Genomic DNA, 22520 nt, shown 5'->3' with positions numbered 1-22520 from the left:
TAATGTTCTCAGTTTCCATCCATCATTTGCCAAAGAAGGTCTTATACTTAATATAATTTAAAAGTAAATTTAAACATGGAAAAATTTGAGTAAAATTGTTAAGAACAGTTCTCCCCAAGAAAGAAAAGAAGATAAAGAATGGCTAGGTGTTGTAATATGAGTGACAAGAAGATCCACCTGTGGCATTGCTTAACAACCCAACATGCCAGCCAATAACGTCAGGCCATGGCGATGAATCCGGCTGAGCTACTTTGACAGCTAGCTGGCAACTTTTGGTTAGCTAGAAAGTTTCTAGCTTTCTACTTGTCTGTACATTATTTATATACGACAGACACGTAAGATAGGTACATTTCACTGACCACTAACGAAATTATTTCAGGAAGACAGGTATACTTTAGCAATCTTCACTCTACAACATGAATGAGGAATATGATGTAATCGTTCTCGGAACCGGCTTAACGGTGAGTAGCTAGCTAGCTAAGTCACGTCAGCAAGCTACCTGTTGGTGCTGAAAGAGCTCAAATAGCAAATTAACTAGCCGTTCCAATGCAGTAATGCTGGTTTTAACTATCATTTGGTTGAGCCAGAGGGCTCAACAAGCTTCAGGGCATTCACTAGCTGAGTGAATTTCATTTGTCAATCATAAGTGCTGTTAGATGAAGCAACATGGTTAATCATTTAGAAAATTTAGAAACACAGTCATTTGAAATGGTTTTTCTTTTTAAGGAATGCATCCTGTCAGGCATCATGTCTGTGAAAGGAAAGAAGGTTCTGCACATGGACCGAAACCCCTACTATGGAGCAGAGAGTGCCTCTATCACTCCATTGGAGGATGTAAGGATCATACACCATCTGCGTCTGTGATCCAACTATTTAGAGAAGGAAAATACATTTACTGTGTTTAAAATGTATAATCATATTATTGTCTCTTCTTTCCAAGCTATACAAGCGTTTCAGTCTTCCAGGAAACCCCCCAGAGTCTATGGGAAGAGGACGAGATTGGAGTGTGGATCTTATCCCAAAGTTCCTTATGGCAAATGGTAAGGATACATAATAAGATTGGCAGCTTTAGTACTGGTGCATCAAAGTCTTAAAAAACTGTCAGGTTTGTGCATTTGTTGTAGCCTTTTTTTCTATAATCTGCGCAGGTCAGCTGGTGCGGATGTTGCTGATCACTCAAGTGACACGTTATTTGGACTTTAAGGTGATCGAGGGTAGCTTTGTCTACAAGAAGGGCAGTATTTACAAAGTACCCGCCTCTGAAACAGAGGCTCTGGCTTCCAGTGAGTGTTATTGGTTTATTTGACTGAATTTTACAAATGCTTCCTGTAATAAGATCATTAATGCATCTTTTATGTTTTATACACTCTAAGGTTTGATGGGACTGTTTGAAAAGAGGCGGTTCAGAAAGTTTGTGATCTTTGTTGCCAACTATAACGAGAATGATCCTAAGACAATGGAGGGTGTAGACCCTAACAAGTCAACCATGCGTGATGTGTACAAGAAGTTTGATCTGGGCCAGGATGTCATCGACTTCACTGGACATGCTCTTGCTTTGTACAGAACAGATGAGTGAGTCACTTTGAAAATCAGCAAAACATTCTTCCAACAAAATACATGCATATTCAATTAGAGATAATGTAATTGTTGAATATGTGTGTCTCACAGCTATTTGGATAAGCCATGTATAGACACAATCAACAGGATCAAGCTCTACACCGAGTCTTTGGCTAGATATGGCAAGAGTCCCTACTTGTACCCTCTGTATGGTCTTGGGGAACTGCCACAAGGTTTTGCCAGGTGATATACTTGTTCCTTCCCATTATTATGACCCCATACTTGAGTTCCCACCTGTTTTCTGACGTGATCAGTGTCAATTTCTCTAGGCTAAGCGCCATTTATGGAGGGACGTACATGCTGAACAAGCCTATAGAGGACATTGTGATGGAGAATGGAAAGGTTGTGGGGGTCAAATCAGAGGGAGAGGTAAGATCACACAGATGGAAAACTGCTGGTGAGACATCCATAAATGGTTGATTTTTAGAATGTTAATGCAAATTCTAAAATTTAAAAGCACATTTCTGTGATTTTAGATTGCACGCTGTAAGCAGCTCATCTGTGACCCCAGTTACATCATGGACAGAGTAAGCAAAATTGGCCAGGTGATCCGGGTCATCTGCATCATGAGCCATCCCATCAAGAATACTGGTGATGCAAATTCTTGTCAAATAATCATCCCTCAAAACCAGGTCAACAGGAAGCATGGTGAGCTATATAAAAGTCTTAACATCACCATCACCTTAAGTGGAAAACAATTTACTTTTACATTGACCAGTGGATATTGATAAGTATTTCTGATCTTTTCACAGACATATATGTGTGCATGATCTCATATGCACACAATGTGGCAGCACAGGGCAAATATGTGGCCATTATCAGCACCACAGTGGAGACCAACGATCCAGAAAAGGAGATCAAACCAGCTATGGATCTACTGGAGCCTGTAGAACAAAAGTATGCCTTCCAGACCATTTTATCAACCCTGTATGGTGGTTTCCCTGGGATACGTAGCCAATAGAGGATATATGTGTCAAAGAAATTGTAGAAGGTAATCAATCATTCTTATTGCCGTACTTTGATGTGACCTGAACTTAACAAACCTTCTGTGTTTAGATTTGTGAGCATCAGTGATCAATATGAACCAACTGACATGGGAACAGACAGCCAGGTAAGTAACATAATCATCTGTGGTGGTTTATAGCATAATACAGTTCTTTAAAATAGATGTTGTTTATACTGGAACAATAAAGTTATGTAGATTAAAATATATATACACTACATTAAATATGTGTAACCTTTTCAAGTGTAACCTCTTGCAATAGTGATGCATGACCTTACTCTTGACTTTCTGTGAATGCAGATTTTTGTGTCCCGTACATATGATGCAACAACCCACTTTGAGACCACCTGTGATGACATCAAGGATATTTATAAGCGGATGACAGGCACAGACTTTGATTTTGCAGAGATGGAACGCAAGAAGAACGATGTGTTTGGAGATGCAGTTGATCAGTAAACAAGAATAACACAATCAAGTTAATTAATTTATGTAGGCCTATTATGTTCAGTATGAAATGTATTGATTGATCCTTCAGTATTTATGAAAGAAAGTTGCACTCAGGTCAAGATGGCATGTTTAAATTTGTTGACAAACAGCTTGAAATGTATTACCTCTTAACTATTGACAACTATTGTCATTAACAAATGTGAATGTCATCTTAAGCTGCCAAATAATTGATTTTGTTTGGGTGGTTGTAGACTTTCCTGAAAGTGAACTTGTTTTTAACTAGAGAAATGCATATATATTTGATGTAGGATGTACTAAGCCATAAACATGTCAATATTTAAAAAGTAGTTTATTTGTAAGAAGCACTGTTAGCCCAATTTTGAAGTTTCCAGTTGGGCAAATAAAGTAACATCATCATCATAACATGTTTCAACTATACAATTCAGCCTTTTTCCAAATATACAGATTGAAATACTATGCACTGTCTGCTATGTGAAACCACACAAAATAAATATCTCCATTATATACAAGATGCCATCATTTCTTAAATGGCACAAAAAGTACAAAAGTTTCTAAGAAAGTTTCTAAGAAATGCAAGTCATATGACATTGAGGTGTCATTTAAAATAGAAATCATACCTAAAAATCGTATTGATCAAGACTTGGTAATTTTTGGGTGGAAATCAGTCAATCAGGTATCTGATCAATTCCACCCCCTGTGCACCCAACTTGTTCATGTGTTTATGAAATTGTGCATGAGTCAGTCTGTGAAATCAGCAGGAAAGAGTTTATATTCATTGTTAAGATGCCATGTTTAGCAAATGCATTGTCTGCCGTTGTGTCTGAAAAACAAAACAATCAGAATATTAAGATTTGACCAAATTCTGTCAAAACAACAATCAATGGGGTTGGAGATGACTAAATTATAGAAAAGAAATATATATTTCTCACCAGTTATGAAAACAGGAAAACGGGCTGTTATATTCTGGACTTGCAGGCGAATTAAACACTGGAGGTAGTTGGGGCGCTCTTTTGAAATGACATCACACTCATGGTAAGGCAAAACCTCCACCATTCCAGTTTCCTGGCAGAAGTCCATGTATAGCTTCTTTTCTTGTGCCTCAGCACTTGACCTGCAGATGGAGCAATCACTCTGGAAATAAGCTTGATGTAGTTGAATGGAATCAAAATCTGAATTTTGTTTATTCGCCATGTATGTTACACAAACATGGAAGGCAGGAAGGTGCAGACAATAAACATGCGGATCTTAAATTAAGTAAACAAGTACAATGGTGGAATGGAAGTTATGCAAGTGTCTAAATTCTCAACTATAAGCCTACCGTGCACGCTCTCTGAGCAAACGGCTGTCTCTGTAGTGTAACATCCATTTCCACTTTCCCTTCTTACTCATCTCCTCTAAGAAATGAGCCATTTTTTTCATGTTGCCTGAAAGTTAGGTACCCAAAATCACAAATAGGTAACATTCAATTTGATAAACTGGTCAGAATGATAATAGTCAGACCCAAATCCTTACAAAGACTGAGGACCTCCAGCGCTGTTCCTTCAAACACTACAAATCCACCTTTGCTGAACAGTTCCTGATGGGTTAGGTTGACAATGTCATCTGGCCGGTCAATACCAGCAAACAATACACCAGGTGACTTCTTCAGCTCCAGCAAGTGAGGGACCTGAGGGACAACACATTGAGTCTGTCATTACATTTAATGATGAGCCTTCAAAATAAAAGCTACTGCAATTGTTGGGTTTCACCTTAACTACTACATTAACATTGTCTGCTCCCGTACCTCACAAATGTGATCAGCAATATCTTCATTTCTTATGATGATGATTAAAGGTGATGAGGGAACATCCTCATTCAGGAAGAACTGAGGTGGTCCTACCTCACAGTGGCCCTCTGATTCCAATAGCTCCTGTAAGGTGAAAAGGAGTGTAAATGTACATAATCCATATTATTGTACTTTCAAAACACGGTATACTATGATGTTTTTTACTCTAACCTTGGTCTCTCTGAAGAAGGTATCTGTTGATGTCACCAGCATAAAGAACCTGAACTTAATTTTACAGGACTGTCTAACGACAGAATTCAGTTTGTCATGCAGGCTGTCATACAGATCTCTTTTTATCTGGCCACAGAAGTCTGTGTTGTTGCAAGGTCTGGTACTGGATGAATTGATGTCTTCTACATGCTTCTCTGGTTTGGATAGGAGTTTTTTGCCAGCACAAACATCATCCATCATGGCACTGTATAACCTGGCACATTCCACAGCCATGTCCGAGACCTTGGAATGTGCCGCTTCATCACCGTTTGCACAGTATAATTTCTGAAGATGCAAAGAGGTTTCTCCATCTGTTGTGTCAGCCATACCACACCTTTCAGGCATTGCCACTTTAATCCTTTGTCTCATAAGTGACGGAAGTGCCTCACAATGCTCCTCTGGGCTATCCACATCTTTCAGGCTAGAGAAGCACAAAGTCACAGGGCTGCCACTGGAAGAACATTCTGACTTGTGGTGCCTCAAGCTACTGCTGTAACTAGTAGCCTTGTCGTGGCAGTTACCCATCCTTTTGCCTTTCAGTATCTGGTTCATTTTTTCTGAGAAGATAAGACACTCTTTGTCCATAGAGGATTGGGTGAGATCAGGGTGAGTCCAGTTCTTAGCTAATTCTACCAGAGAACAATTAGAGCCCTTAATGTTTGTATTTATAATTGTTCTGGTGTGCATGTTTATTGAGGGACTCACAATCGGTTTGTCATTGGTGACCCCGTTTTCACTGTGATCCCAAGCTGCAACTAAGGATGACTTTCTCATGTTGTAATTGTCATCATTCTCATCAAGCCAACTTTTGACTAGCGTCCTTCTCTCTTCAGCATGGCAATACTGGTACCAGTCCTTTTGTGTTTGGGATGGATTCATATCTGTTTTTACTAATTTTGTGGAGGATGAACTGGCTCTGCTGGAATGCAAAACCTTACCATATTCATGTTTGTCCCACTCTTGATACTGAGAAGAGGATTCTCTATCTACAGATTTTGCTTTACTGAAGTTTAATGTCCTAACAATGTGTTGCTCTTTGGGTAGCCATTCTGCCTCTTGGGTGAATTCAGTTTCATCTTGAACTCCTTCAGATTCCTCCTTTTCATCCATTTCCTCTGAGACTCCAGTGGAGATGTCACTCTGTATTCTCATATCAGTAGCTAGTAGTGTACTAGTACTGAGAACAGTAGTGTTTGGGTAGGCAGGTTCTGCACTGAAGACATCTGGAGTCAGAGTGTAGTCAATTTGTTCAATGACAAAGTTTTCTGCTCTGCTCTCCTCGCTCGTAGAGGGTTTTACAGCCATCACTGGTCGCTGGCTGCTTGGGCGGGGTTCATTAGATTTGTGAGTTTGAGGGTAATAAGAAGACTTTGAGGTTCCTTCTGTGGAAAGACTGTGCTCTTTTTCCAGTGGGATTACACATGTATTGGTTTTGTCAGAATGGCATTTAGTAAATCCTTTTTTGTCAATCGTTTTGTTAAGATGGGGTTTAAGGTTTAATGGTATGGCAAAATTGGGAGTTGGGTTACTGGAGAAGGATTTGATGGGGGCTTGTTCTGAAGAAAGGTGGTTTTCTAGATCATTGGGTTTGTTAAGGCTGTCTGTAGGTTTATGCATCTCTTTCTCCACAAGGTGAGGAATTCCAGAAGTAAGTTCATTCAAATATTCTTTCTCTAGAGCAAGACCACTATGGAGGTTACAAATGCCGTTACCATTAGAATGTGTCAACTGAACAGTGTTCCCAGACTGACTGTCCTCAGAAGCTGTGTGATCCACTGGTAATTCATCTTGCGTCGGTGTTGAGCTTCTTCTTATTCCTGAGTTTGGGTGTTTGATAAATGGATATAGAGTTGATGGAGTTAAGACACTCAAACTCCCAGGCCAAGGGCTGGCATCGTAGGGCATTTCATCCACAGTTGGAGTTTGGCATCTCTCCTTTGCAACCATTTGGTGGTTGTTGTAAAACACTTCATCTGCAACCACATTTTTTTCAAAACCCTTTGTCTGTGGGGTGTACTCACTTGAAAATCCATCTCCAATTTGTGGTATCTCTAACCGATGTCTCCCAATTTCATCCAGCTCATTTGATGAATGTGATACCTTTGTTTCCAAGAATTCAATGTCCTTTCCATTCATTGGAGTTTTGATGTAACCTTGCACAGGGTTTGATGGGTCATCTTGAAGATGTAACACTTCAGAGAGTGTAATATCCAAGCAAGAGTCTTCTGAAGTCTCTGGTTTTGAGGCATCCATATTCGATTCCAATCCAACCACCGGTTCTGGAATATCCATTGATGAATCAACATTGACCTCTTTATTTGTGACCTCTGCAATGGAATCTACTTCATACTGTAGTACTATCTTATCATCTTGCACAGCCTTGGACGTCTCATTTTGTGGATGCGAGACCTTGGAGTGTGTGATGTCCTCTCTTGAATCTACTACATCATTGTCTATAACACTCTTCATGGAATGCTCTACTCCGAGCAGTGGTATTTCTATCTGGCCATGCACTGCATCTTCAGAAAGCTGGAGCCCTTGATGACATTGAGCTGCATTAGTATCAAACATTCCCTCACTCTGTACTAACATGTTTTCCTGATCTGTACAATTACTATTTCCATAATTAAGAGCAAACTTGTTAACTTGACTTATGGTTTCTCCACAAAGCGAATTCAAATGGCTGCCTGTGACTGGCTTTGTCTCACCTACTAAAAGGTTGTCCCTATCAAAGGCGGTAGCAGTCTCATTATTAGGTAGAACCACACCTCTAAATTTAGCCTCATCAAGAATCTCTGATGGAGCTTTGGCTAAAAGTACATCATCACTATGATCCATTGGTAGTACATCACCTATGGCCCCATTACCAGCCTGCACTAATGAACTTCCTTTACAATGCACGTGCAGTGACTTATCTTTTGAATCAGTTACACATTGAACTGCAAATGGTGACTCAAACGCTAACTCCTTATATACCACTGGTGGTATAGTAGGTATACAATCAATTCCGTCACCCGCATCAGCAGTTTTGTCTCTAGAAGTGTTCTTTTCATATAGCTCAGGAAGAAAATTCTCTCTGTGATCACTGCCATTGCAGACCAGTGGTTGGGCCTCTGCTTTTGAAACAATTCTATTCTGCCTTTCAATATCAAACTCGTCTTTAGAAAGTATTCCATCAGGCACTGGTTGATAAGCTTGACCATTTGAAACATTTTCCTCCTGCACAATGAGAGCCTTATCAATGGAATCCTTCCCGACATTCAACCCTGGTTGTGGTTCAGAACTCAAATTTACTTCATAATCAGGCCCTATTTCCTTTTTTGTAGGTGTATCCACATCCATAAGTGATGGGTCATCTTCTGCCCAATCATTCTCTTTAAGATCTTGTTTTTGCATGTCCTCAACGTGACCTCCATCTCTGGATTTATACACCTCAGTTTGGGCCTCATTGCCACCTTCGCAACTCTCCTCCACTTTTGTGCAAGCCATTGTTTTGGATGAATTGTGACTTTCAGCTTGCACCATTGTAACTTGAGGTAAGTTCTGTTCTCCATCACAATTCCTATCAGATTGTCGAGAGTTACATATGTCGTCGCCCTCTAAAATCTTCTCAACTCTGTTGGTCTCTGGCATGTTCTCAAGATGAATGCACATAGTTCCTTTTGTGTAACATGACATACTGCATAATCCATCATGTTCTGAAGATTTTAAGTCAGTATCTTCTAGAATGGCATCCTTTTTTAAGGAAATGTTGCTTCTTTCTGCATCATCTGGATGGCATTCTTTGTTTTGTCCATCCACAATTTCACTGCAACTCTGGAATTAGAAACAATACAAGATAAAAAACTTACAGCTAACACAAAAATGTATAATGAGAGCTAGAGACAAATCTTTAACAGTTATGTAATATGCGTTTTCTGCTTACTGGTAAATTGTTTCCATCTTCACCGTCTTTGAAAGCCATAGGCAAGCCCTCTCTGCTGTCGTTTCCGTTCACCACTTCAGTGTTTTTTGTTGAAAGGTCCAATACCTTAATTCCAAGGTTTAATGGAAGTGGTTCTTTTGGAGCCCCTTTACTAAGGTCCAAAAGCTCAGAATCTGACGTCCTGCAAGAGACTTCTAACTCAGAAGAACTGGTTTTGATCTTAGAGGAAACTTCGTCTGAAACTGTTTCGTGAAGCGTTTCATCACAACTTCTTTCTACACAATATGCATGACTTGGGTCTATGTGAAAGAACCTAGAAGTTGACTTGCTGTAAAACAGACCAATCCACATGTGGATGATGAGTTGGATCTGCTCATTAGTGTCCTTAATGTTGAAATCCCAGGCACTATAATAAATGGGAATAAGAGGCAGAGAGAAAAATGGAGTCAACCAACAAGTCATGCATTACAACGGTCAAATGCTTTGTATTTATATACCAGAATTTATATATTGGCAATACGGCAATACAGTAATTAAGTAAAAGTAAGTTGATTTTTGCCAAACCTACCAACCATTGTGTCATTTACAAAAATACTGTATTATACAAGGAATGTGGCTACTTCTCCAAATTGAAAAATATAAACAAAACTATTGAGAAACAAAACTGATTTTGTATTTGACAGAACTTAAAACAAGTCGACTTAATACAATGTTCACAGATGCACATAATTTACAGTAAGGTACATACCCATGAAGGGCTCTTATGACTGTTTTATCCTTAAGGTCATTAGTAAACTTGCTGTCAAGACTGAAGTCATAGTTTTCCTTCCACCGCCTTGTCACTTGAAGAGAGCCATCTTTTTCAGTAAAGCTACATGAGCGCCTGAGTTTTCTCCTGCGCAACAAGCTTTTGTTGAGGTTTTGTTGAGACTTGATAAGTTCATCTTTGGTGTTATCCTGACGTAAGAACGCAAATAGTGCTTCAGTTCCATCACCATAGATATCCTTGCGATGTTGCTGGAGTCCCTCGTTCCTGGAAAGAGCGGGGACTTGGAGGAAAGCACCTGATAAACCCAATAGAGAGGAGGATGGGGGCAATGAGTAAGAATGCTCTGTAGAAATTGAGACAACCACCTCCTGTATTCCCTTGACAACTTTTGGCAGCAGGGACTCGGCAGGGAGGCAAGGTTTAGCAGCGGAAGGTCTTAGCATATCATGAAGAAGTGACTGTGGCTTAGGAGAACTAGCACTGTATGTCTCCAAACTTGGACCAAGCTTGCGCTCAAGCAATGGGTCTGGCAGTGGCAAGACTTTGTCATTACTGTCACAGAGGGCCAAATCAGCAAGTAATGTCAGGGCGTCTGTGGGCGGGTCTGCACTATTCACCACCTCCTGCAGACAATGACCCTTACTGACTGAACAACTCCTAGAAACTGGTGGTAGTTCTGGAGATTTAGTTTTTTCTAGTCTTTCACTGGCAAAAGAAGCTGGAGTGTGAAAATGCAACCACCCTGTAGAGACAAAACAGAACAGAGACAGAGAAATTGCATGAAAAATAGTTGCACAAAAAGACAAAGTATTTGTGCCACAATACAGTTTTGAAGCAGACTCCAATGCACATGTAAGCATATATCGGATTGTCTATAACAAGTAAAATGTTATATTTGTTTTCTGTAGATACTACTTAACTCAGCCTAAGCCAGCGAAACAAAGCAGGTATAGAAGTGCAGGCAAAAAATGACACGTTAAAGCATACATTCTTGTTGTTGCATCTATCAAGAGTGTTGCAGAAGTTGAAGAAGCAGCAGTATATGGGTGTACCATAGGAGGAGTTCCCGCCCTCCTCTGCCATACTACCCATTAGCAGTTAAAATAATAACAGCCCACAAAGCATTTCTGAAGGGCCAGGATTACATTAAGAAGCATCAGCAACCTTCTTCAACACTCCCAGTAAGTGCATAAAACAAGCTGCACTTTGAAGCAAAGAATTATGGAATGCCCTTTAAAACAAACATCAGCATTGTGCTTGCAGTTGAGAAGGAGAAAGATAAGGAATCAGGGATATATTTTATACTTCTTTCCCAAATTGATCATCCACGACTGCAATGATCACACACTTGAAATGAATAGCTTGGTTAACAGACAGTTTCAGTCGAGGGAACATGCCGATCATAAATATAAATATAGTTACAACTTGTAAAGGCTTACATTTTTTCCTGATTGTCTCAGTGGACACACCCCGCTTCTGAAGGGGTCTCATTCGTCCCATTGTAGGGGAAGTTGGAAAAGAGCTAGGCGAAGGCTGCAGCATTTTGTCTGACTTTCCTTTAGGTGTAGTCCGATCCACTTTTGTTAAAGAGCCTTTTCTCAACTGAGAATCACTTTTTGGAGTTTTCTGTGTATCATCCCTTGACGCCTTGGGCGCCAAACCTAATGCCCTTGCCAAGTCTGGGTCTAAAGGCTTTGTCTGAGTGACTTCAACAGTACCCACATCCAGGGTGAGTGTGTCCAATTCACTCATATTTACATTTTCCAAAGTATCTGTGCATATGTCAATCTTGCTCTTTTTTGGCAAAGGTTCAGTGGTCAACGATGTTGAATCCTGATTTTGGTCAGGCTGAGGAGGTTTCCCTTTCCCCCCTCTTGACAGAACTTTCTTTAACTTGCTGAAGGATAATGCAACAAATTCCCGCTTTTTAGTTCCTTTATCGTTGGAAAGAGAAGCAGGGGGTTCTATGGCAAGTGAAGTTGTGCAGTTGACCTGTGTCAGGTTGACCTTGGATGAATTGTCCTTTGCATCTGAATTCCTATTAAGTAAATCTGTATCATCATTAAGCGCTTTCTTCTCAGAGTGTACCACACTGCAGTCAGAATTTGGGGAATTCGGTTCTCCTTCCGTAGTCTCTGTGATTGATCTCTTTCTCCTTATCATCTCCATTGCAGAGCTAGAGCTCACCTGTACCAAAGCTTTAACCATCCTTTCACCAATACATTCTTCATGAGGTTTCCGTCTGCTCCTATCTCCCAGTGTATCCTTAGAAACATCTTCTGAACCATGCGGAACAAAGATTCTTCCACATTTGGTTGTGATAGCCTTTAAGTCCCACCGTTCTGTTTTCCTTTTCAGCGGGTGGGAAAGCACAACATTCTCTTCCGTTTCTGGTTCTTTGTATTGAACTGTTTGTGCTGAAGACCTTAACACCCTTTTAGTTAATTTTCCATTTTGATTTCCTTGAGACTGTAAACCACCTTGACCCTTACGGCGTCGTCTTGGAAGTTTCCTCCAGTCAACTTTCAATTGTGGGGTGGTCTCTGGGAGTTCAGAAGGGGTTTTTTTCTTTGCAAGTTCTCCATTATAGGAATTATTATGCTCCACTTGTAATTTGTTATTTGGAAAGCTACAGACCTGGAGTTCTAACTGACCGGCCCTGGAGTTTGCCAATGCAGCATTCTGCGTGTCACATTTTTCCTCCTCAGGGAAAACAGGGACAGTTCTTTGAGCTAAGGTAACACTAGCCACCAATCCTGTAGAGATGTCATCAGATGTAAGTGAAGCTGAGGCCTCTGTTACCTCTGTGAGACGGTCTGCTGTTAAACATACTGCGGTGGCTGGTTCATGCAAGTCCTTGGCTAATACTGCAAGCTGGGAGAGAGTGGATTGTTCAGACACCACTGAATTAATGTCTTTCCTTATATTTTCTAGGCCTGTATCACTTGCGTCTCTACACATCTGTGTGTAAGCATAGGCAGGGAACTCTCCACCTGACTGTCCCTCTGTGCCACAACTCGCTGGAGTTCTAGGGCCTCCTTCTGGAGAAGACAGACAGTAGTAAACATCGTCATCTTGCTCATCTCCTCGTTCCTCTCGTCCAGCTGCCAAAAGCTCTGTGGCCTTGGAAACAGACAGCTGAAAGTGGTGTGGCCGGTTCAAGTATGACTGAAGGCGTTGAAATGCCTTGTCTGTCCACACCGGGGAGGAATACAAATATTTGATAGCGTCCGGAACATCATACTGATCTGGAAAGAAAGTGGCCTCCCTGGATGGACTGACTTCCAGCCCTGGGTGTATAAGAGCAGCATAACTCTGAATATGTTGCTCCATTACTTCACACAACTCCTCCTTTTGATCCAGGAGACACTTATCCACCTCTGTCTCAGCATAGCTCAAGGCTGGCAAGACCAGAAGGACTTCTGGTGAAAGGCAGGGCTTTGTCTGACAGATCTTGGTGTCTGTGACAAAAAAAAAAGTGTTAACCAAAAACATTTAACAACCAACAACAAAGCATACAATTCATAGGAATTTCTCTATCCAAGTAAATACACTCAATCATAACCTTTCTATTACCTCTTTGTATAGCTCTTGAGTCTGGGAACACAAACATTCCTTGCAGTACCTCTGGAGTATTGGACCCCGCTTCTAAAAATATAAAATAAGTCATTTCAATGCAATTCACCTTGACTGTACATGAGAAATACTGTATGCCCATTTTGCAAGCAACTTGTTTTAATGTCACCATACTACTTTCATTCTCCCTAGTATGTTATACTGCATTTATGTTTTACCTTCATAGGTGAGGAACTGTGAGGAATGTAACAGTATAAGAAAACCACCGTCGTTCAGTTCTACTGTGAGAGCCTGTAGATGGTAAAAAGAACATTTAGCCAAATTTAGTTTCTGTCTTATACAGTATTTCATGATTTATGATTCAACTTGTGCTGCATACTGCACTGAGGTTGGATGCGTTTCTCCATACACTTTGCCAACATTTTGACTACTACACACCTAATAATATTAAATGTATGGTAGGAATAATTCAAACCAAACGGCAAAGTGATCACAAACCCACCAAACATTGTTTTTATTGATTAAAGTGTATGTATGTTATGTATTCCGAGTAATGTTGCAGGCCCCATAGATCCAGAGCCTTCCAATCCTTACCAGAACCAGGGACAGCTGCCCAAGCCGCCACATGGCTAAGTTTTGAATGACATATACGGAAGATGTGATCCAGATCAAGACTGGATTGTGTGATCTGATTTCAGAATCCTTTTTATCTTTTAAACAACCCATTTTCAAGATTTGATACAATCCAAAAACAGATTACTTCTGAACAACTGGGCCCTGGTCTAGGATGCATACCAGGTCTTTAACCTTGAGCTCCAGTGTGAGCAGAGAAAGAGAGGAGTCTTCAGCCTCAGAGGGAACCAACTGGTACAACCTACAGCACATACCATCCAAAGAAACTGCAAGACAAAACAAAAAAAGATTTTCCTTTTGCACTGTTAAGAGAACAACACATGTTGAAATGTCCTTCTCATGGCGTCAAGTGAAAAATGTTAACATGCCCACACCTTCACCAGTAAAACAGGTTTCAAACACAGCCTTTGGTAGAAACATCTTCAGATCCACCATGGCAATGGCTCTGCTAGCTTCCACAACTGTTGGCCTGGAATTCAACAATTGGACAAAATCATGGGCGGAAATCCCAGGGGAGTGGGGGACACACAACCTTAGAGTCCTGAGAAAATTGTGATGTTTCCCCAACATATTGCTGTAAACATAACTATGTCATTTCAGTATTAATAATATGCAACGAAGGCAATTGTGCTGATTTTAGACACATAGGTATGTTTAAGTTTAACTATGTGATACAGCACAACTTTAGGTGTCGCCGTCCCCCATCCCCCACCCCCCCTACTGCTCTTAATAAAATGTAATTGTGCCCCCCAAGTTTATATCAGATTTTCACCCTGGAAATAATAATCATGAAAATATGAAGATGAATGGTGCCAAGTTCTTCCTGTAAAACAAGTTGTAAAGACAGTGAAACATTAATAACAAACTTACAGTTTTGCTGGTATTAAGGCCCCAGTGCTGGACTTCAAACCCACATGATAGACCTTAGACCTAATTTGTAGCTGACCCTTCCATGGGTAGTAGTTGAATACTGTTAAAATGAGTCACAAAATGAGTAAACTATTACTATGGTATTTCAAGGTTTGGTTACACCTGTAAATGGTTAGCAGACAAATTACTAAATTAAATGCTCACCTGATTTCCCCTCCTCACTAGAAAATAGAGACACAAACACATTTTAAATAACACTGATATTTCCCCGCACATAGCCACAAATCTTTTATGTTAAAGAATGGTATAGGTCTTTATTTTCTTTTATCCTATTTTCTGTAGAACCTTCAACATTTTTTTTGGACAATGTTTTTACCATACCTTTTCTCTTGAGGTTCTACGGTGGTTGCTTTGGTATCCCCATAGGAGAAAGATACAATAGCAAATGGGCAGGCATGGCTGGGAGACCGGGCTGTTGCATTTCCACCATCCAGAAGCTCATACATGTAAAACTGCAAGGCCAACACAATCATGCTCACCCTTCAGTACACACTAATCATCATGGAGGTTTGTTTGTGTTGTTAACATGTGATTTGAATAATGAACAAGACAGTCTGTGGGAACATGGTAGATTGAACAAAGCAATATTAAGTATTGAAGTACTCAGACCCACCTGGCTTCGCTCAAATGCCAGGAAGGAACTGGTGTTGGCAGATACGTTATCAAGCTGCTCTGACACATGGCAGTCATATCCCAAAGTTGGAGAAGTGAAGTTCTGAGTATAGTTCTCTGTTACCTTATTGATTCTGCCCTGTCATGTGAGAAAGAGCAAATTAAATGTGCCCTAGCACTAATTACATTTCTTTGTTGTAGATTTCAGTCACTATTTCAATACCTTGGTCAGCCGAATTATGGCAACGTAGCCAGATTTCCCCTGGTACCAGCGGTTGAGGTCCAGGCAATCTGAATACTTGGATACGTACACACCTGAGTTGACAAAAAACAATCTCATGAGTGGACGCTTCCTCCTACTTGGTGATACAGTGGTTGGGTGTACTTCAACAGAAAAATTAGCCTTAGGATTATCTTGAGTATTGATCATTTTATGCTTTTTAATTAATATTATACTTTTTTCTATTTGTGTTTTCTTTTTATCTATAATAAGTTATAATATATCTATAATAAGTCGAGTTTACTGTTCAGTAAATTGATCATTCATTTTGGATAGTAGAGTTATATTCTGCTGCCTACATATCTTTGATTAACTTTTTTTGCAATGATCCCTCAAATGTTGTCAAAGATGGCATATATACATGGCCGAGGGAACTAGGGCTGCTGCAGTACCCCCTGACAGCACGAGAATTTCAAAAGATATGACTTAAAAATCCACCACCGTGGCACAGCTCCGCAGTAGCGGACCGGGAGAAGAATAACGATGGAAAACCAGGCTAAGAAACGTAGGGTGGGGCTGAAAAATTAAGAGACAAAGAAATCACCTTCACTAGACAAGGTTTTAGCAATTGAAAAACAGCTAGTTTATTTTACATAAAGCTTTATTGACTTTATAAAACTATTTTGCGCTCAAATAAAGGCCCAAAAATTTGGCTCGTTATGAGTGCTCGCATTAAGGATAGAACTCCCAAACTTGCATCACATCGAACACAGAATATGATTGCATTAGCAGGGCAGCTGAGGTGGTGTATATGGAGGCCAGTTCTGATGGGCCAGTCTGGATCAAAGTCCAGGGCCTATTTTTTTACTCCCAGTCCATCCCTGCCACCCCACAACATGAAGCCCCCCCCAGCACCCCCCTGATAAAATATGTTCCTGCGGCTATGCATGCATATATATATATATATATATATATATATATATATATATATATATATATATATATATATATATATATATATATATATATATATATATATATATATATACACACACACACGCAAGTTAATAATGTGTATATATGTGTGTTAAGAATATCAATTCTTTACTCCCTAATATTGGTATTGGCCTCAACGATCCAGTGTCAGTCGGACTCTAAAGTCTGCAAAGTTGGGTGTTGAGAAAGAACTGGAAAAACTTGTTGCTGCACATTCAAGTATGACAAGTAATTTCCCTTCTTAGGATTTTCTCAGAAAAACTTGACACTTAACTAAACAACTAAACATAAAGACTTCTCACAAGGACTTTGGCCTTAATGTATTACACCACAACACAGTTCTCAATCTGGGCCTGGACTTTGACCAAAAGTAGACATACACCTAGTTACCACCCAGCGCTTTCTCACCTGTTGCAGTTGGTCAACATTTACCTTAGAGGTACACACCAAGATTTATTAAAGCTGTGGCCGTTATTAAAAATACTTTGACAAGGTTTTCATTAAAATTCAAGCTCAAACCACCACCCAAACCAATGTATTCCAAGCTAAGGATAGTTATAATGAGACTGATCCTGATGTCAAAGTGCTACTGTATAAGGAACAACTCTTTATACACAGGCACATGTTTGGTAAGCAAACACTAAAGAGTAATGATTCAATGTGCAGTCAGACAATGGTCCTTCCACTTTCTCTTTGCGCATGAATCTGAAACACTTTTCAAGTTTCACTTTCAAAAGTAAAGGGACATTTGTCATGAAGCATGAATGCACCAACACTCCTTACAATTGGTAAGTAATCAATTTTTTAACTCATCTACCAACTGAAACATGAAGTGGTTTAGACACCTGTTTTATTGATCTTAAAACGTGCCACATACCGTTAGAAGGATCTCCAAGTGTTGAGCAAGTGCTTTGTCCAGTTACAACACCAACTTCTGCCAATGTAATAGCCTTTCCAACAAAAGATCAAACAATTAAATCTGTAACACTGGTTTAGGATACTCTGTCATAACAGTCACATGTTGTAATGTAGCTTTATTTGTCTACATACCATGGTTTTATCCTCAAACAGCAAGAAGCCAAAAGACTCCTCCAGTTCCTCTTCTGAGTACCCCATGTTTCTTCTCTTTGTGCGAAAGGCCTCATACTGTCAAAGGGGACAGTAACTATTCATTATCGCTTCATTCTAAATGTTTTATCAATTGAGGCCACTAACAAAAACTGGACTATATTCGATTATTTCATACTAACCCGTTTCTGCAGTGTGGTATTCTTTACCAAGAAGGCAGATGTGTATCTAAAAGACTGCTGGGACTCCTCATAAATGTAGGACTTTTGCAGTGGAGGCAAAATTTTCTTGTCAAATACCTCCGAACCTGCGACCACAGGTTCCAAAAAACCTATTGGTAGAGGCGAAAAAGATCAGTGTTTTTAGAGTCCCCAAATGGCTTTTCTCAAGCAACTAAACAAGTTGAGATTAAAAGTTTTGTTGAAAAATATATGCTTGTTTCCCTGTAGATTAAGATATTGCTACGTAAGCTAGTTTCAAGTCTGAAAAGCATAGCGCGTTGTGTGACGATAGATGTTCAAGTAGGCTACATAGAGCACACAAGTATGGTTCAAACAGGATAATACTTAGCCTGTAAAATCTAGACCATGCCAATACAAAATACGAAATAAACCCTAACCTAACACTTTTCTTTCGTCACCTTTCTCAATTTCCATGGTTGAAAACGTATACAATCAGATAGTTTCCTCTTGATTGTAGATTTTTTACAGCGAGGGCCTCCATGAAACTTCCAAATTCTTTAATCTTGACGATTCCAAGGTAAATATCGACGTTCCAAATGAGTTCAGAATATTCCAGTCCAAGTCACTACACAACAGGTAGTCAGAAGCAACCAGGAAGTGGCCTAAACCAGTTTACCAAAACAAGACTAACGTTTGCCATTATAAACTACAGAAAAAACGAACATTAGTTTGTTTTACTATTTAAAACCAAAACAACTGCATAAACAATCCTTATTCATAGGCTAGTCAAATGTGTGGTAGAGCTTCTCGCATGGAGTCAGAAAAAGAAACAGAAACTTTGTTCGTCTCGCTTCCATTTTGAGACTAGTTCAGTAGCCTAACCTATACGCATGTTAGGCAACCGTCAGACGTAAGCACAAAGTTTTAACAGACTGGGTTTTGTTGTTTGTCACACAATTTTTTAAGGAAATAGATTTATATGGTTGGTTAGATTTTTATTTATTTATGTGAGCTTAATCAATTAGTTACGAATAGGCTACTGTCTCATAGAGAAGCTGATATGCTAAAGAAAGCAACCTTGACAGAGCCTACCCAACATGCAACATGGCAACCTCAAGTCAACGTAGCCAACATCTGCTAACCGGATTGTACAAGCATATATGAGAGATGGAAGTAACTAAAACTAATTGATAAAAATTGAGGTAATGTAAGGGAATGTGAATTGAAAATGGAGGTGATGAAAATGCTGGTGAAAAATAAAAGTGATGGGAAGTTCGGATCCTTTTACTGACTTGGTTCTTTGAATCTCGTTCAGTAAAATGAACGCATCTTTTTTCGAGTCATTCGTTGCGGGGGGGGGGGGGGAGGTAAACAAATGCTTTCTGTGCTTTCTGAAACTTAATAAACATCAAGACGACGCATAAGGCAGTGAACATCTGATCAACAACACCGGCGCCTGCTCTGCTCAGCCTGCTCTGGGATACGCTAAATCGAAGTACGTAACTTCACCTGGAGTAGTGCGTAAGCGCAAATTCCGGACTACATATCCCACATTTCTCGAATGGGATCCTCAAGATTTTGGTCATGCAGCTCTGCCGGCAGTATTTACGTTTTGAAATGCTTCTGCTCATTAAATGAATTGCGGTAAACCAATTTAGGCTATTGCTCAATGGAGATTACTCGAGCTAGACCGTCGCTGTTTGGAGATATTGGTGAGTTTATTCCTCCGACAATATAGAAATCAAGAGTTCGGTTTCTAAAGCTCAATCAATGACTGATGAAATGACCCTGAAACGAATATAATGTGAGAGTTAGAAATAATGCAATTTTTTAGAGATTGTTTTTAGTCTATGACATTGTGTGTCAATAGACGGCGATTTCGAGAAAAAGATCTTTAGACAAATTTGGCATGTAGCTGCCTGGCTAAGCTTGTTAGCAGTCTTAATAGAGCCTGTTACTATTTTGTGTCTGTGTCTCGCCAGTGGGTGCATGAACGTTATGCAATACATTGCTAGCTTTTACCTTCTTGCATAGCAAACAGTCATACAGACCTACCATGATTTAGTATCTAGGCGACAGTAGGCTACCGTTTAAATGTTTTTGAAAGGAAAAAACAAATGAATTGTCTTTTTTAAAATAACGTCAAATTGATCATGGAATACAGTGTACACTGGACATAGACATTATTGACCACTAGAATCTGTGTTTTTTTAAAGGAACATCTGCATAGGCGTACAAAAACCCATTATCAGCAACCATCTGAAGTCTCTAGTCTTCAATTTGAAATACTAATTGATCCTTTAGAAAATAACTATATTATCACAGCAGAAAACGGTGTAAGATATATAATAACACGTGGCATGCAATTATGGTTTGTTACTGTAGTTCCTGTTGCTGCTGTAGTGTGTAGACTATTCATGAAATGTCACCATTATGGTCCAAGCCAGGCTACCTTGTGTGAAAATGATCACTTATTACAAATTCACCAACAGTAAACCAGGGTAGATAATTATTTCTCTTACGGCTCTAACTGTTAGTTCTTGATGCTTTGCTGGCCAGTTACCATTTGATTCTCCACTTTCCCCTGTCTCCAGCTCATGGTCTTGGGTTCTGGACTGAGCGGTCTGCAGTGCATGAGGCAGCTGCAGAGGGCAGAGTGCTCCAGCTCCAGCAGCTGATCCAAGCTGGAGCTGCGGTCAACATTGTGGCTGTGGACTCTATCACTCCCCTCCATGAGGCCTGCATACAGGGCCAGACCCAGTGTGTCCGATTGTTGCTGGATGCTGGTGCCAAGGTACGTGAGTTGATGGAGTTGAGTGAGGAATGAGAGTTCAGAATGAGATGTTAAATAGATTGATCAACAGCCACAGTTGTCATGGATGTCACAGGTGGATGCACGTAACATAGACGGCAGCACTCCACTCTGTGATGCCTGTGCAGCTGGCAGCCTGGAGTGTATAAAACTGCTGTTGGAACATGGAGCAACAGTCAACCCTCCACTGTTCACCTTCTCACCACTTCATGAGGCTTGCATGGGAGGTAATGTCATTTGATTACAACCTTTAGCAGCAACACTTATCACCCCACTGTAACCTGTAATGGGTGTATGTATGTTTTTTGTGTACAACAGGCAATTCAGATTGTGTTCAGTTTATGATTGATGAGGGGGCACACATGGAGGCTATTGACTGCCACTTTGGAACACCACTACACGTCGCATGTGCCAGGCAAGACTATGATAGCGCCAAGGTGCTTCTCAATGCAGGTATAGGGTCTTCCTGCTTTGCTTAGTTCATATAAAAACCTAAATGCACAGGCTTTTTTGAAAAACTTTCTGAAGGTCTAAATGAATAGGTGTTGAAACTGTAGAAATTTCCTTTTCAATGTTTTGTTTTTCCAAGGTGCAAATGTAAATGCTGCCAAGCGACACGAGACTGCACTCCATCACGCGGCCAGAGTAAATAACATTTACCTGATTGAGCTGCTGGTAGAGTTTGGAGCGCATGTGTATTCCAAGGACAACCTTGGTAAAAAGCCCATCCACTACACCAGTCAAGGGTCTCCCTCCTATCTCTGCCTTGAGTTCTATGAGAGTGAGTTAATGCATTCCATCCCTTTACAATAATTACACTCAACGATTGTTGTGTACCCAGTCTGTTGCATTGTATTTCTCAAGCCTTCCGTATCATATGTTCTCCCCTTTCCTCAGACACCCCCCTCAGTTTACAGCAAATGAGCAGGGTGGCTCTCAGATTGGCTCTGGGCACGAGAGCTCTGGACGTCGTGTCCCAACTGGGGTTGCCCAATCGGATGATTAGCTTCCTTTCCTACACACCTCCCACTGTGGAATACTACTATTTATAATACATCTCCCTTCATCTTCATCTCTCATGAAGGACGTTAGGTTAAAATGTCCCGACTGCTGCTAATGGCTAAACATGATACAGTAGAAGCGAGTAGTTGGGATATTTTTGAACACATTGTCATGGTCACCTTAAACTATTGCTCTCAATTCAGCCAACAACTGTCCAGTCAGGTGATGGGATGAAAATGTATGACAGCAGTTGAGGAGATAGATCTGTAGCCCCCAACAGGGCTAAATATTGCTAGACTTTTGCAAGACTAAATATTGCAACTGCACCAAACTGTAGAAAATGTTTAGTTTTTTAGTCTAACAAGTTTATATTCATATCATCAAGTTGTGAGGAAAAAAATTCCTATTTGGTTTATTTAGCCTGTTTTGCAGAAATGTATAGAAACCTCAAGTCAACCAAGCAAGTTTAAGTTTTGGACTGTAATTGTTTGTAAATATTGAAAGTTATTTATTTTGATTAATATGTACATGTTCATTATGTAAATAATACAAACTTGTAATTACTTACTCTAAATGTACAAAACAAAAACTAGTTTGGGATATTGTAGCGTGTTCAAAAGATTGTCAGGATTGCGGTTATTCTTGGTGCCTTTCAAGAGTAACTGCTTCCTG

The 22520-nt window shown here is 40.1% G+C and overlaps 3 protein-coding genes across 5 annotated transcripts; 2 read left to right on the top strand and 1 right to left on the bottom strand.

Annotated features, from left to right (window-relative positions):
- Window positions 1-216: 216 nt before the first annotated feature.
- Window positions 217-3490, top strand: LOC146258901 (rab GDP dissociation inhibitor beta-like). Its single transcript, XM_084673174.1, has 11 exons — window positions 217-461; window positions 727-834; window positions 941-1040; window positions 1149-1283; window positions 1374-1572; window positions 1669-1800; window positions 1887-1986; window positions 2094-2265; window positions 2370-2514; window positions 2674-2728; window positions 2921-3490. The coding sequence occupies exons 1-11, from the start codon at window positions 417-419 to the stop codon at window positions 3074-3076; spliced, it is 1347 nt and encodes a 448-aa protein (XP_084529300.1). The 5' UTR covers window positions 217-416; the 3' UTR covers window positions 3077-3490.
- On the bottom strand, window positions 3400-18898 carry tasor2 (transcription activation suppressor family member 2). The gene is made up of 22 exons (XM_084673171.1): window positions 18493-18898; window positions 18035-18183; window positions 17835-17930; window positions 17662-17734; window positions 15792-15883; window positions 15570-15707; window positions 15278-15408; window positions 15101-15117; window positions 14897-14996; window positions 14401-14495; window positions 14189-14292; window positions 13612-13684; window positions 13394-13465; window positions 11257-13278; window positions 9797-10559; window positions 9049-9454; window positions 5085-8939; window positions 4872-4997; window positions 4601-4754; window positions 4407-4512; window positions 4018-4199; window positions 3400-3908 (listed from the first exon to the last, which is right to left on the bottom strand). Exons 1-22 carry the CDS (start codon window positions 18506-18508, stop codon window positions 3808-3810), a joined length of 8871 nt encoding a protein of 2956 aa, XP_084529297.1. The 5' UTR covers window positions 18509-18898; the 3' UTR covers window positions 3400-3807.
- Window positions 17516-22466, top strand: LOC146258899 (ankyrin repeat and SOCS box protein 13-like). Of its 3 annotated transcripts, none has more exons than XM_084673176.1 (6): window positions 17516-17572; window positions 20629-20828; window positions 20923-21073; window positions 21165-21299; window positions 21436-21627; window positions 21711-22466. In XM_084673176.1, the coding sequence occupies exons 1-6, from the start codon at window positions 17545-17547 to the stop codon at window positions 21896-21898; spliced, it is 894 nt and encodes a 297-aa protein (XP_084529302.1). In that variant the 5' UTR covers window positions 17516-17544; the 3' UTR covers window positions 21899-22466. The 3 variants fall into 3 exon arrangements, with proteins under 3 accessions (XP_084529302.1, XP_084529301.1, XP_084529303.1); XM_084673175.1 differs by lacking the exon at window positions 17516-17572 and adding an exon at window positions 19545-19746; XM_084673177.1 differs by lacking the exon at window positions 17516-17572 and adding an exon at window positions 19554-19746 and having other exon boundaries at window positions 21744-22466.
- The last annotated feature ends 54 nt before the right edge of the window (window positions 22467-22520 follow it).

Source organism: Hypomesus nipponensis, chromosome 14, assembly GCF_054491055.1.
Source record: "Hypomesus nipponensis isolate SF chromosome 14, ASM5449105v1, whole genome shotgun sequence".
NCBI lineage: Eukaryota > Metazoa > Chordata > Actinopteri > Osmeriformes > Osmeridae > Hypomesus > Hypomesus nipponensis.
Note: the sequence above shows the minus strand (reverse complement) of the source record. Positions and strands in the feature narration are given on the sequence as shown.

Excerpts from the sequence above, each read along its gene's own strand:
- LOC146258901 (XM_084673174.1), top strand. The coding sequence starts at position 417 with ATGAATGAGGAATATGATGTAATCGTTCTCGGAACCGGCTTAACG. Across the intron at positions 835-940 it reads CTATCACTCCATTGGAGGAT|CTATACAAGCGTTTCAGTCT; the intron begins GTAAGGATCATA and ends CTTCTTTCCAAG. Across the intron at positions 1,801-1,886 it reads CTGCCACAAGGTTTTGCCAG|GCTAAGCGCCATTTATGGAG; the intron begins GTGATATACTTG and ends CAATTTCTCTAG.
- tasor2 (XM_084673171.1), bottom strand. Across the intron at positions 10,560-11,256 it reads TGAGACAATCAGGAAAAAAT|GGTGGTTGCATTTTCACACT; the intron begins GTAAGCCTTTAC and ends TTGTCTCTACAG. Across the intron at positions 4,200-4,406 it reads TTGCTCAGAGAGCGTGCACG|GTCAAGTGCTGAGGCACAAG; the intron begins GTAGGCTTATAG and ends CTCCATCTGCAG.
- LOC146258899 (XM_084673175.1), top strand. The coding sequence starts at position 19,704 with ATGGAGATTACTCGAGCTAGACCGTCGCTGTTTGGAGATATTG. Across the intron at positions 20,829-20,922 it reads TGCTGGATGCTGGTGCCAAG|GTGGATGCACGTAACATAGA; the intron begins GTACGTGAGTTG and ends TGGATGTCACAG. Across the intron at positions 21,074-21,164 it reads TCATGAGGCTTGCATGGGAG|GCAATTCAGATTGTGTTCAG; the intron begins GTAATGTCATTT and ends TGTGTACAACAG.